General features: G+C 42.5%; 1 protein-coding gene across 3 annotated transcripts in view; it reads left to right on the top strand.

The window, feature by feature from the left end:
* The window catches only part of pmfbp1 (polyamine modulated factor 1 binding protein 1), a 578,164-nt gene extending 575,813 nt beyond the window's left edge, over positions 1–2,351 (top strand). For all 3 annotated transcript variants that reach the window (XM_033035745.1, XM_033035744.1, XM_033035743.1), the window contains one exon: positions 57–2,351. In XM_033035745.1, coding sequence (XP_032891636.1) covers positions 57–144 — 88 coding nt within the window. In that variant the 3' untranslated portion in view covers positions 145–2,351. The remainder of the gene's footprint in view (positions 1–56) is intronic.
* Positions 2,352–15,665: the final 13,314 nt, after the last annotated feature.

Raw genomic sequence — 15,665 nt, 5'->3', positions numbered from 1 at the left:
TATTCACCTGGAATTTTTTTAAACTTTTTTTTCCCCCATGTTGTTTTTGCCTCCAGCTCTCTTCGTTCAATGAGAAGAACCTTCAGCAACACGGGCAACATGAGAAGACCAAAGTCACTTGCTGCAAACTGGAACGTCGATTAGAAATCGCTGTGGAAAGGTCCAGACTGAGCCTCGGCTTGGTATACTTACCTGCTCAGCACCAGAACAGTTCCGCGGAGAGAGGTTTATCAAATGTTTGCCTTGCTCGTCTGAGACAGCACTTGAGCAGATGTTTGTGTGCCACAAATCAGAGATGGAAACCAAGGAAACTGGGCTCAATGTGTATTCAGGAATGGATTTTAACCACTCACATACAAAACAGCCACACCAAACAGGGGAAAAATATCAGAGCATTCTCCAAAATAAAAAGAATGAAGTTGGTCAGTAAATACAAAAAATTAAACTACAGTCAATTTTTCATCCCTTTAGTTCATTCAAAAACGTCTGCAGACAAGCATTGGACAAATGCCTAGGTAACCAATGCATTCTCCAACTTTCCTTTCATTAACAATGGAATATATAAGCTTGGATTCTTCTAGATTTGAAACCAAGAAAGCTGAGGACTAATGACAGTGCTTTTAGCCTGATTCAAATGGGGCTTTAAACTTGTCAAGGAATTGATCTGAAAATTGGTAGCCTCTGAACAATGGGTAGAAAGGAGGAGTCCTGCTGAGGGTGGTGAAGAGAGAGGAAGCAGAGGGAGAGAATGATGAAAGCTTGCTGAAATGCACTGTCCTTGTCACTTTGGGGTTTAACAGATAGTGCTTAAAAAGGAAGTCACTAAAAGTGCTAACAAAATAATATACTTTGTCTAAAAACACTAAAGGCAACTGATCCCAACCTTGCACCACCACGACTGCCCTGCAACTATTCTCTCAAATCGATTGTTAGATCACAACCAACACCATAGCATGCTGATGCTGTGCCAAATTTGCCTCAATGTCTCTGTCAGCTTCATTAAAAAGCCTCTTCAGATAGTTTTAATGTTTAGCAACTAAAATATTTTTCAATGGCCATTACTGGCCAATCTTAAAACACCATCAGATTATTTTAATATGGAATTATTAAATATCAAGTAGTAAATATTGTAAGATACCCAAGTGGAATCTGTCTTGATGCACTGTCCATACACATGTCCATTATGATGAATGAGAATAATACAGATCAATTGACCATTCTCCCTGCAAGTACCGATGTCCATTATAAAGCCCATTAAATTACAAATCCAGGATAACACCTAGAATATCACTGCACTGTAGTTCAGTAATACAGCATGTAGTATGTTTACTCACCAGAAAAGGCACCTTGTGTGAAATATAAAATAGGGTGGGATCAAAATTGCACACTTATTTTAAACATTCTACTGGATGGGAATATTTCTAATATAAATAACAGGAACTAATTATATTCCACTTTAAATTTACTGTTCACACGGTTGCCCCATTTCCAATGTAAACAGTTTGGTGTTCATTTCCTGTGGCTGGTGTCACAATACACGACATAGTTGGAGAATCACTGAAACAGGATAGCTTGCTTGACAGAAATACATTCCCCCAAGGTGGGAGTCAATCATTATTAATCACTACTTGTTACACTCATATTCATTAAAACCGTTAACAGTGTTGATAGCCTTTTTTAAATTTATTTATTTTAAGCTCTTATTTAATGCAAATAACAACAACACTAAAAACCCCTGCCAGCCCACTGGTTCTCAATTCAGAATGATACACAGCAAAACAAGTTTGTATTTTGGTACAATATTTTGTGAAAGGAAGATAACTACATCCTTGGCGTATAGACTGTGTGTGCACCAAAATGTCTAGTTCATGGTATAATCATATATTGCATTGCATATATGCAAAGTCAATTTCAAAAGACGATGACTTCCTTCATTAGCAGTTACTCCTTTAATAATAATCGACACCAAGTTATTTGCCGGTTGGTAGCTTATAAACTATCTTTTGAAATTTATTCTTACTTGAAATTTCTCTGTGATTATGAAGATAGAAACGATGTTATCATCGTGTGTAGTTGCCATTCAGTGTGATGATAGAATTCAAACTTATTTTCATTATATACACTGCTGTTTTGCACAGTACAGACTTTTTGTAAAATGTTTACATCTTCTACTTGGATGCCCCGATGGTAGGGCCTACAAGCTATAGCAGTTATCTTAACATTTATATATTTTCTGTGCACTGAGAGTATAATAATGAACTGACAATCAGTCCAAGTTAGTAAATGATCAACTCATAATTTTATGTATTTTGTAATTGGATAAATAAAGCCTATTTGATCAGTTTTGCAAATGGATGGTCTCATTTACATCCATTTACATCATTTACATCCTTTGCTTGATAAATACTGTTAGCAATAATATACAGGTAGTTTTGTTATAACATGTTTCTATAATACAAATTAGACATAATGCGGGTGATGAATGAAGAATCGTTACATGTAATACGTGGGCCAGATTGGTTTTCATGCAATTTTGTTCGGAAACCAGAGAACCACTTAGTCATTCAAACTGGCCCAATTCGTCCGTGCCTTAGAATGCTGTTATTGTACCTGCCTCAATTCCCACCCTTGGCAGCTCAGTCAATGTACCCACAATGTACCCAATGTGTGGAATTGTTGCCCCTCAAGTTCCTATTAAATCTTTCCATTCTCACCTCACCAAGTTCTTTATTCTCCTACCTTGGGAAAAAGACTGTGCTTTCACCCTATCCTCCTCATGATTTTATAACCTTTATAAAATCATACCTCAGCCTCCTACACTCCAAGGAATAAAGTCCTAGCCTGCCCAACCGCTCCCTATAGCTCAGCCCCTCGAGTCCTGGCAACATCCTCATAAAAATTCATTGCATCGTCTCCAGCTTAATGGCACCTTACCAATAGCAGAGTGGCCAAAACTGAACACAATGCTCTAAGTACGGCATCGCCAGTGTCTCTCTCTCTCTCTCGCTATAACACTCCCTGGGACCTGTGAAGATCCTGCCCTGGCTTGATTTCCCAAATTTCCACACCTTAAAATTATCTGTATTAAATTTCTCAGTCGACTTGTCCAGCTCATCTAGATCCCTTCATAATTCTTGATAACTATCTTCACTATCTACAATACCACCTATTTTAGTGTCGTTAGTGTAAAGTTACGAATCATAACTTGTGCCTTCTCATCAAAATAATTGATAGAGATGGCAAACAGCAATGGGCTCAGCACAACACTGAGGCAACACCACTGGTCGCAGGATTCTCGTCTGAAAACAACCTTCCACCACCATCGGAATATAGACACAGAAAGCTGGAGTAACTCAGCGGGACAGGCAGCATCTCTGGAGAGGACTGGGTGACGTTTCGGGTCGAGACCCTTCAGACCACCACCGCCAGACCATTCTCTGTTTCCAATCACGACACTAATTCTGTAAACAATTAGCTAGTTTGCCCTGAACCCCATGCAATCTAGCCTTCCAGAACAGCCTTCCTATCCTAAAAGTTACTTTAGAAATTAACAAGCAGAAAATAAGCCATCTGATATCTAAACAGTATCGGGGACAAAAAAAACAGTTTCCAACAAAAAAAACATGGAAAAATAACTTTGTTATGGTGAGCCTGAAACACTCTCGTCACTAACCCTATATTCCCCATCGACACAATTGCTTTTATCACTCAATTTTCTATTACACTATATTTTTTTAGAAACTCAACTATCGTGTTCTAGCAGAACTATCTGTAATTAGGTGCCAGTTACTGATAGATACCATGACCAGGCCAAATTATCTTTACATGTTTACTTTAGTGTACCGAGGTACAGTGAAAAGCTATTGTTGCATGCTAATCAGTCAGCGGAAAGACAATACATGATTACAATCAAGCCGTCCACAGAGTAAAGATACATGATAATGTGAACAACGGGAATTACTTTTAGAGCAAGATGTTCCAAATCAAAAGCAATAAGCAACATTTCTCTTATCTCCTCATACATGAATAGCTCTGTGCAAAGCAATTGTTCAACATATGGCGAATCAGGGGGGTGGCGTAGATAAGCATGAGATCACCAGTCAAAGAAGATGATTTGTTGATGGACAGGAATGAGGTAAATAGCTGTAGGAAGAAAGAAGACGATGCAACAGGCACAAAATAACGGCTGGGGTAAAATTGCGGAGTTTCTCCTGCCCCACACAGGGTATTAACACTCAGACCACTCCTGCATACCACAAATTGATCTTCAAGTTCAATGATACCACTGTTGCAGGCCAAATCGATAATAAGACCAAGTATAGGAAAAAGATCCAGAACCGAGCATCATTGTGTCAGTATAACAACCTAGGCCTTAATGTCAGCAAGAAGAAAGACTTGGTTGTTAATCAATACAAGGGAGAAGATGAACACAATCCTGTCCTCATCGACTTAGCTGCTATAGAGATGGTTGACAACTTCAAGTTCATAGACGTCCATTTCTCCAGCAACCTAATGTTCATACTAGTATTAGATTATTATTTTCATATGTTTTGAGATACAGTGAAATATGTGAGTGCTATCCAGGCAAATTATGCCATATATCAATGCAATCATACCATACATGAGTAAAACAGGGAGTACAAAATGAGGAAGGAAACAGGGTGTAGGATATGGCATTACAGCTGTCAGAGGGCATCGCTATAAGGTGAGAGGGGGAACATATAATGGAGAGGTGTGGGGCACGTGTTTTTACACAGAGAATGGCGGGAGCCTGGAACACGTTGCCAATGGTGGTGGTGAAGACAGATACGATAGTGGCGTTTAACAGGCTTTTAGATATTCAGATAGGCAAATGGAAGCACGGGATAGCGGGATATGGATCATGTACAAGCAAATGAGATCAGTTCAACTAGGCATCGTGTTCGGCACAAACATTGGGGGCTGTATTGTTTTATATTTTATCGAGAAAGTACAGATTAAAACAGGCATAAGGGCCTCAACCCAGGAACAGATCTTTAGCATATAATAAACCTGTTCAAATGCCTGATAAGAGCAGGCAAGCTATCTTGAATCTAGTAATACATGCTTTCAAGCCTTTGTATCTTCTGTCTTATGGCAGATGGGTGAAGAGAGAATGTTCGGAGTTGAGTAGTCCTTGATTATGTTGGCTGCTTGCCTGGGGCAGCTTTTTCCAGATGGAAGTCAGGGGGTGGGAAGTGGGGGGTGGGGGGGAGATTGCAGTGGGTTGGTTTGCATGAAGGACTGATCGTGCCCACAACTATCAGAATTCTGCAATTGCTGGTGGCCTTGAGCAAAGCAATTGCCGTACCAAGCTGTGGTGCAAGTCGATAGGTTGCTTCTGTGATGCAACTGTTAGAAATTGGTAAGAGTCATTGGAGATGTACAGAATTCCCTTCACCATCTGACAATGTAGAGGCATCGGTCTGTGTACTTGGCCGTATCATCGACGTGGTAGGATCAGATCAGATCAGATTGTTGGTGATATTTACACCCAGGAACTTGATTGAGAAACCGCTTCAGCATATTTATTTTCTTAGCCAAGATGACTCAGCATGTCCAGGAGGATTTGCGTTAACTTCTGCAGATGCCCTATAGAAAGTATTTTAACAGGATGCACCTCAACCTGCTAATGGCAACAAATCTGCTCTTAACCGCCTGAACCTGCAGAGAGCGGTGAACACAGCCCCGTCCATCATGGTCTCCTCATTTCCATCCATTCGGTCTAATTTCACTATGCGCCATATCAGGCAGGCTGGAGGTATCGTCATAGATGCCTGGCACCCTACACATCTACAGCATCTACACGTAGATGCCTGGCATCCTGGCCATTCCCTTTTTTCTCTTTTACCTCTTAAGAGAAGATGCAGGAGATTGGAAGCTTGGACATGGCAACATCTGTACTGCTTCTTCCCCAATTCCTGAATCAATCACTTCTTTCAGTACTTCATTCCCAGAGGTGCTGCCTCATATTCTCATACATTCAGTTATTCTGTAGTTGTGCTTTAATATTCTTTGGATGCTGGATTTTGCCCACAATCTTGCACTATTCTGCTGTTTTGAATTAATTGGATTATTATTGTGTTTATCATTCCTGAGTATATACTATTTCCTCAATAAGCTACATAATGTCCTTGCATCCTGGTATACCGTGCATTCAGAAAGTATTCAGACCCCTTCACCTTTTTCCACAATTTGTTAAGTTAACAGTCTTATTCTAAAATTGATTACATTCATTTTTTTATCATCAATCTTCACACAATATCCCATAATAAAAAAGCAAAAACAGGTGTTTAGAAATTTTGCAATTAAAAAGAAAAAACTGAAATATCACATTTACGTAAATATTCAGACCCTTTACTCAATACTTTGTTGAGGCACCTTTGGCAGCGATTACAGCCTCAAGTCTTCTTGGGTATGACGCTACAAGCTCGGCACACCTGTATTTGGGTAATTTCTCCCATTCTTCACTGCAGATTCTCTCAAGCTCTGTCAGGATGGGGAGCGTCGATGTACAGCTATTTTCAGGTCCCTCCAGAGATATTCGATCGGGATCAAGACCGGGCTCTGGCTGGGCCACTCCAGGACATTCACAGACTTGTCAAGAAGCCACTCCTGCGTTGTCTTGGCAGTGTGCTTAGGCTCATTGTCCTGTTGGAAGGTGAACCTCCACCCCAGTCTGAGGCCCAGAATGCTCAGGAGCAGGTTTTTATCAAGGATCTCTCTGTACTTTGCTCCATTCATCTTTCCCTCGATCCTGAGTTGTCTCCCAGTTCCTGCCGCTGAAAAACATCCCCACAGCATGATGCTGCCACCTCCATGCTTCACCGTAGGTATGGTATTGGCTAGGTGATGAACGGTGCCTGGTTTCCTCCTGACGTGACGCTTGGCATTCACGCCAAGGAGAATTCACGAATTCACGTCAGATCAGAGAATCTTGTTTCTCATGCCTTTCGGCAAATTACAAGCAGACAGTTATTTGCCTTTTACTGAGGAGTGATTTCCATCTGGCCACTCTACCATAAAGGCCTGATTGGTGGAGTGCTGCAGATATAGTTGTCCTTCTGGAAGGTTCTCCCATCTCCACAGAGTAACTCTTGAGCTCTGTCAGTAACCATCGGGTTCGTGGTCACCTCCCTGACCAAGGCCCTTCTCCCCCGATTGCTCAGTTTGGTCGGGCGGCCAGCTCTATGAAGAGTCCTGGTGGTTCCAAAGTTCTTCCATTTAAAAATGACAGAGGCCACTGTGCTTTTCGGGACCTGCAATGCTGCAGAAATTGTTTTATACCCTTCCCCAAATCTATGTCTCGACACAATCCTGTCTTGGAGGTCTACGGACAATTACTTTGTCTTCATGGCTTGGTTTTTGCTCTGACATGCACCGTCAACTGTGGGACCTTATATAGACAGGTGTGTGCCTTTCCAAATCATGTCCAATCAATTTAATTTACCACTGGTGGACTACAATCAAGTTGTAGAAATATCTCAAGGATAATCAATGGAAACAGGATGAACCTAAGCTCAATTTTGTGTATCATAGCAAAGGATCTGAATACTTGTGTAAATGTGATATTTCAGTTTTTTATTTTTAATTACTTTGCAAAAATTTCTAAACACCTGTTTTCGCTTCTTCATTCTGGGGTATTGTGTGTAGATTGATGATTTAAAAAAAACCATTTAATCCATTTTTAAATAAGGCTGTAATGTAACAAAATGTGGAAAAGTGAAGGGGTCTGAATACTTTCTGAAAGCACTGTATATGACAATAAACTAATCTGATCATAATCAGATATGAATCTAAACCTGGGAGATGAAGATTGTAAAGGTAGGTTTGATGGCAGATGTGGTGGATAAGTAAAGGTTAAATGTAGATGGTCAATGGTGATGGAAACGTCATGTTATTATTCTATTAGGTGGTGAGGTCAGAACGAACCACTCAGTTAATATTATTCACCTCTTGTTCTAATCAAAATAAAAAGTTAATAGAAAACATGTTATTTATTTTGCCTGCCTTCATTATATGTTGTAGATAATGTTCAATCTTAAAATTTAGCCCATTAACAATTTTTTGTGCATACGTTTATCAGCAAAACCATTCTGATTCCCATTCACCACTATCCCCACCATGACCCAAGGATGAACAAATGCCACAATCCTATTTGATGAAGTTGACCAAACCCTAAGGCACCTTGGCAATAGGCCATTTTCTGGGCTGAAAATGTGCCAGATACACTTACATTGTGAAAGGAGAAAGGGGTCAGTGTAAACAGCCAAAGCGGTTAGCTTGGACTAGATGGGTCAAGAGGCTGGTTTCTATGCCACACAACCATCATTCCACATCTAAATTCATGCGGCAGAAATTGCTAGACCTTTCTCAGCACGAATATCTGGAGTGCAAAAATATTAGCTGATTCACCACTGACAATACTCTGAGAATGCATTGTAATATAGTAAATGATCCGTCCACAATGCGCAATAAGATCTGACTTTAACTTGGAACGGAGATTGTAGACAAACTGCTGACATCACCAGCATAGCATTAATTTCTTTTAACTGGCAGATTATTTGAGATAAAGTGGTGAGCTGCCCATAAAATGAAGTTGGGGAATAGTTCAAAATACAAATATGAACTGTAGCAAATGATTTTGAAGGATTGTAATGATTTTAATAATATTCTTCCAGAGATGAGAGGAAGAGAGAGAGATACTTTTTCATTTTGCTGATCCAGGCATTACTGATCCTATAGAAATCCAGATGCACGAGTTACTGCTTTGTGCTGAGTGTTACCTTGTTATCACTGAGTGGGACCTGACAGCAGTTGTTCTGACGTTGTATGAAGTACCCTTTCCCAGGTTATTGCCACATCTTTCCTTTCACCACACTTCACCGGTACTTTGTCACATGTATCTAGGTACAGTGAAGTTCCCTTTTGCACACAGTGCAGTAAAGATCTTGCCACACAGAGGCACAATCATACTTCAAAGAGTGCAGGAATAGTAGATGACACTGATAGATTACATCTGTATACCGACACAGTATACAGGTTTATACATTATAGAATATACACATTTAGAATTTAGTTTAGAGATGCCGGGCAGAAATAGGCCCTTTGGCCCACTGAGTCCGCGCCGAGCAGCAATCCCCACACACTAAAACTATCCTACACACACCAAGGACAATTTGGTACAATTATACCAAGCCAATTAACCTACAAACATGTACAGTACGTCATTGGGGTGTGGGAGGAATCCGGATAGCCCGGAGAAAAGCTACACAGGTCACGGGGAGAACGTACAAACCCCGAACAGACAGCACCCATTATCAGAATCGAACCCGGGTCTCTGATATTGTAAGGCAACAACTCTCCCGCTGTGACACTATGCTGCCCATGCGCTACCATGCCGGCCCGTAAATCGATGGCACTATTTTGGGTGATTCAAGTCCAAAATTGTTAACAAAGCAGTCTTAACTATGCCATAAAGGCTTGTTGTCCTGGCGGTGGCCGTGCTGACCGAGCTACAAGGTCGGTCTGGCCATGCGATGTTGTTGGTTTCCTCCACCATTGCTCTGCCACTTCCTGCCACTCCAGGACACATCTGATCCCTATCAGCAGCGCGTTAGTCCTTTCAATTTTTTAGTATGTTTTAATGTTTGTTTTAATGTTCCTTTGTGTGTTTTGTGTGGGGGGTGGTGTGGAGGGGTAAGGGGGAAACCGCTTCGGTCGCCTCCTCCACGGAGAGACGACTTTTTACAGGTCGCCTCCCCCGTGGCCTAACAGCGAGGATCGACGCGGCCTTTCCCGGAGACGCGCCCGGGGCTTCAGTGGCGGGCGCAGCGTGGACTCCCGGCGCGGAGCGGGCGAGCCCTCGCTGGGGCTCGCCGGAGGGGAGCGCTCTGTTTCGCTGGCCGGCAGCCTGAAGCCGCGGTCTGCAGAGTTTCAGCTGGCGCGGCGTCTACAGCCTCGTGGGGGACCCGGGGGAAGAAGAAGCCATCACTGCCGGCCCGCGGCCAACTTCTACCACGGGTCCGGCATGGACTTACCATCACCCCTGGAGGGGAGCTTCGACCATCGGCCCTGCGGTCTGCGGTGCTTCTGGCTGCGGCGCGGCAGGAACCTTAAATCTTCGACCGCCGGCCTGCGGCCTACACCAGCCTGAAGCCGCGGTCTCCGGTGGGGAAGAGCCGATCCTGGACTTACCTTGACTTTGACTTTGTCCCTTACCATCTGGACGCCCGCAGCAACGGCTGCGGAGGGTGGAGGTCCCGACCACGGGGGAAAATGGAGGAAGTTCTGTGCCTTCCACCACAGTGATGAATGCTGTGGTGGATGTTTGTGTTACATTTTTATTGTGGTTGTGTGTTCTTTATTATTGCACCGCTGCTGACAACCGAAATACCACCGACCTTGGTTGCGTGGCAAATAAATTCTATCTATCTATCTATCTACTTGGAGCAGCGCTGGATCTAGTCGAGCCTAGAGCTCCACCAATGCTTCGATCAGGAAACATTGACCCACGAATAACCCTTGCCTCACACGGCCACCGCTCGTCCTCGGTCAATCAATCTACCATGGCACTGGGATGTAGCAATGGTACTTTATTGCTACATCTTCAGCCCTCACAGATGGTATAGATCTACAAGCTACTTCTACAGGCATGTCAACACATCCAACATCAACTGTTTCAGACTTCTTCCACCAACATCACTTAGAACACTCTCCATTGGGTGGCTGCCTCGCCAACAGTCTGCCTGTCCTTTCTTCTTTTTTGTTATTTTTAGTACATGTTAAAAAGTATGTTTTAGTGTTCCTTGGTTTGTTTTATGTGGGTGGTGGGGGGGGGGGGGGCAGGGAAAAACTTTTTTTTCCAATCTCTTACCTCGACGGAGATGCAATTCTTTTCCGTTTCGTATCTCCGTCCCCACTGCGGCCTGACATCACGGAGTTGGCGGCTTTTCCTGGAGACCGACGGAAGCTCCAAGCCGCTGGAGTCCGCGGGACTTCAACATCGCGGAGCTTGCGATCCCTTTGCCGGGGATCGAAGCTCCAACCGCGGGGCCTGTGGAGTTTAACATCGTGAAGCCCGCGGTCTCAGGTAAGAAGAGACCGACTCGGGAGCTCCATGCCGCGGAGAGTGTTTCACCCGTCCCGACGCGGGAGTTTCGATCACCCCGACGGGAGCTTTGATCGTCGGCTGCGGGGGCTTTGATCGCCCCGACTGCGGGTGGCTTGTCAGCCCTGACCACAGGAGAACAAAGAGGAAGAAGGTTGAACTTTATGCCTTCCATCACAGTGAGGAATGTGTGGAGCCGCTATTGTGGATGTTAACTTTTATTTTATGTGGTTGTGTGTCTTGTTGCTTTTCACTTAGTATAGCTGTATGGTAACTCAAATTTAACTGTACATTAATTGGTACATGTGACAATGAACTGACCTTCACACTTTGAAACACTAAGGTGCACCACAGAGTAGTACCAGCATTAGTAAACATTGCAATAAAGACACACATAAGAACTGTTGGATCCTTTGAATATATTTGCCCATTGCTAGATCATGACTGATCTGCACTGAAACTCGATTTGTTCAGTTTCCTTGAATCCTTCATCTGTCTTTGAAGAAGCAATCCCAAGTTTCTGATAGCTTTTGCATGACAAAAACGTTTTCAATTTCACTCCCAAATGGCCAAGCTTTCAAATTTCAGATTATGTATTTTTACTTTCAATTCTCCCGCCAGAGGAAATGGTTCTTCAAATCCTTTCATGATTAATAACATCTTGATTGATCCATCTGCCTTCCAAACTCACTGGAACATGGATAACATCTATGCAATCTATCCCCATAAATTCGTACCAATGGTTAAATCTGATGACTCTATGGAGCATCTCTTCCAAGGACAATGTATTTGTGGAGCTTTCAGGTGCTCAAACCTAAACAAGGTATTCCTTCGCTCCATAGATGCTGCTGCACCCGCTGAGTTTCTCCAGCATTTTTCTGTACCTTCGATTTTCCAGCATCTGCAGTTCCTCTTGAACACAAGGTATTCCTGGATACGGTTAGATTAAGCCTCCATGTAGCTGAAGCATCACTTCCTCACGTTAGAATTCCAACCCAGGCAAAATAAAGGCTTCGATCTGAAGAAGGGTCTCGACCCAAAACATCACCTATTCCTTCTCTCCAGAGATGCTGCCTGTCCCGCTGAGTCACTCCAGCATTTTGTGTCTATCTTCAATGTAAAGGCAACATTCCATGAGCTTACTCATGGTTACTCTTTGCATCTCTTCCCTATTTAATTTCAGAAATGACAGACACAGAAAATCAAATTGTCCAGTTTTTAGTGGGACACAACTGTGTCCTTAACATTGAAGTCAAATGTTAAAGGTGTGAGTCCACATCCTCAGACTGCACACTAATTTAGTTGATTACCGAGATTGGGAGTGATACCTTGCTTGCCTCATCCTAAACCCCAGCTCTAATCCCTCACCTGCAATTGTAGCAGCTTCCCACAACAGCTAAATAATCCATTACATCCGATGAGTACTTAAACCTTTATTATAAACTAAATCTCTGATTGGAAGAACTACCTTGTCTGTCTATAACAGTTTGCAACAGTGGCAAACCCTCTGAGGAAACGATTTATAAGTTGTACATTACGAGAGAAAGTCGCACAAATTATTTGCCACTGGCTGCAAGTGTTTTCCTGTTCAGCCATCTGCTGTGTGTCTCTTTTAACTGCAAGCAGTCAAGGTTAATACATACTAGTTCAGAGCAACACCCCATCACTTTCAGCCTTACAGCTAAATCAATAGCCAACATTTTTCTAGAGCACTTTAGTCAATATACAACACTTAAGTTGTCTGAAAGAAATGGAAGATGCCAATAATCACTACTAATGCGGTTTTATTTCTCAGATGACTCCTGTGATACCTTGTTACTGCAGGTGATGGTTCCTTGTTATAGCAAGACTCAAAGTAGAACTGAATAACAATTGTCTTCTTGAAGTTGCTGTTTTTATCTTCATGTATTTGAAGCCACATTCAGGCCTGCAAATTAAAAGTTCTCCAACAAGATCATCTTTGTTTTACTGATTGAAATGTTCTCCATTTCTAAGACAAAATACACCATCTTAATCTTAATGTTTTGTGCATTAGTGCATTACCCACCTTGTTAATAGAAATTACATTAGTAGAAATTATGAGACATTCCGAGTCCATTTCGGACAGCTCATTGTTTTAACTGCAGGAAGATGGGTATCGTCTCCGCCTGTATATCCAGATAAAGTACTACAAATATAGGCAGGAACAGTCCACGGATGTCTGAGCAAAGGGGAGTAAACCTGGTAAGCCGTCACAAAGAGAAAGTCTAACTATGTCCTTTGAACTTTTCCACCAAAGGTGGCTGTGGAGCACATTAATAAACATATTCAGAGGAGGTAGAAAAGAGGAGATCATCTTTCTCACATAGGCTTTCTATTCACAATTGCTGTCTGTAGACATCACAATTTGTAGTTGCAAGGAGCACAACAGCAAATAATCAAATATAGCAGTTCTGAAATAAAAGAAACAGCACAAATCTGTTCTGTAACTAACAAGCTGTTAGTCCATTTAAATGTATTAGCGCGAATGCAATCTACAGACGGCAATGGAGCTGCTGACTGCCAATGAATCCCTAGTTACACGGGAATCTCCGGCCTTGCCGAGGATTGCAGGTACAGTGAGTACAGTGCCAGGAAACACCGAGGAGGCCTCCAATGTGTCCAGATACATGGCCAACAGGGAGGCTTACAAGTAAGACGGAAGCACAGAAGACTATGAACCCCATTCCCCCCACTCCCTACCATTCTACTGGCCAATCAATGTTCAGTCACAAGAACATAAAATGGAAGACTTAAGGGCAAGGCTGCTTTATCAACAGGAGATAAGAGAATGCTCTGTGCTCTTTTTCACCGAGACGTGGCTCACCCCCAAGCTCAGCCATTGCATGGACAGAACGGAGGCATCAGAAAAAGGAAGAGACAGTGGCATTTGCTTCATGATAAACTCTTCATGGTGCTTAGATTGTAGTAGTGTGTCCAACTGCTGCTCTCCGCACCTGGAGGTGAAGGGCAGTCCCTTCTACCTCTCAAGGGAATGGACCTCCATCATCATGATCGCGGTCTATGTCCCAGCCCAGGCAGATGTCCATCTAGCACTGGAGGAGCTGCACGCTGTGGTCTACAAACATCAGTCAACGTACACCGACGCCTTTCTCCGATACCCAGGGACTTCAATAAAGCCAGCCTGAAGAAATCACTCCCTAACAACCTTCAGCACATGTCGTACAACACAGAGGATCAAACACCCTCGACCTCTGCAATACCACCATCTGAGATGCCCGTCGCTCCATCCCTCGCCCTCACTTTGGGAAATCCGACAACTCATCTGTACTCCTTCTTCTTGCTGCGACTGAGAGACAGGACAGGTCATCCAAGATGATGATGCCCAGGAATTTGAAGCTGCAAGTCCTCGTCACGACTAAACTTGATCTTTCAACCAATGAATCTCATGTAGCGGCACCTAGTGGTGAAGGTAGGCATTCAGAACGCTCATCATTGGTCAGGACTGTCACGTGAACAGGGTTCGTTCGTGGGCTTTTGAGAGTAATCAGTAGTTAGTGCTCCTCGCATCGTCAAGAGCTTTAATCGTTAATTCTTGACTAGGTACGCGGTTGTTCCAGCATTTGTTTTCGTTAATAAAGAATATTTTGCTCAACCAACTACACTCAATAAATTATACAACTAATCATAGTCTACTGCACTGGCCCCACAATTGTTTCCCTTTTAAATATTCATCCAATTCACTTCTGATAATTATCATTTAATTTACATCCACTATTTTTTCTGGCAATGATCTGCAAATCTTAACAATTCAGTACATACATTTAACTTTCTCATTAATCGTTCCCTTAAATCTTCATTTCCTGATTCTATCTCTTCGCCTCGTGAATCAATTTCAGGATGTTCAAACATAACTGTTCTTTAAACCAGTAAAGGCTTCAAACTCTTGCAGGCAAATAATCATTTAGAGTGCATGTGGTATGGTCCTAGCATTTTAGGTGCATTGGCACTTTCCATTTCACTGCCGAAAATGCAACCATGAAACCTCACTAATTATTTTACCTTACACTTGTTTTTAACCTAATATCCATACCCTTTTGCACTGTTTATTGCTCTTATGATTCCATCAATGCTTGCTCAACATGTTCGCTCCAGATAAAACAATAAAATGAAAATCATTAAAAGTCAACAGAAAGCAACTTTGTAGCTGCGTGATGAAAACAATAACTAATTGGGTCTGAAGAAGGGTTTCAGCCCGAAACATCGCCTGTTTCCTTCGCTCCATAGATGCTGCTGCACCCGCTGAGTTTCTCCAGCATTTTTGTGTACCACTAATTGTGCAATCTTGTCTCTGCAGAGAAACATAATTAGGAGCAAGTTAATTATCTGATGAGAAACATAATTAGGAGCAAGTTAATGAGCTCCTGTCAATCTGTAAAGAAGAAACTTAACCTCACATGAGATATCAATAGTGCTAAATTTAATTTTGAAGCTTCCTGAGGCACATTTTGACCAACTCTTTTGAGAGAGGCTAAGGTAGAATTACAGTATGCGTTCC

Source organism: Amblyraja radiata, chromosome 17 (genome assembly GCF_010909765.2).
Source record: "Amblyraja radiata isolate CabotCenter1 chromosome 17, sAmbRad1.1.pri, whole genome shotgun sequence".
In the NCBI taxonomy this organism is placed as follows: Eukaryota; Metazoa; Chordata; class Chondrichthyes; order Rajiformes; family Rajidae; genus Amblyraja; species Amblyraja radiata.
Note: the sequence above shows the minus strand (reverse complement) of the source record. Positions and strands in the feature narration are given on the sequence as shown.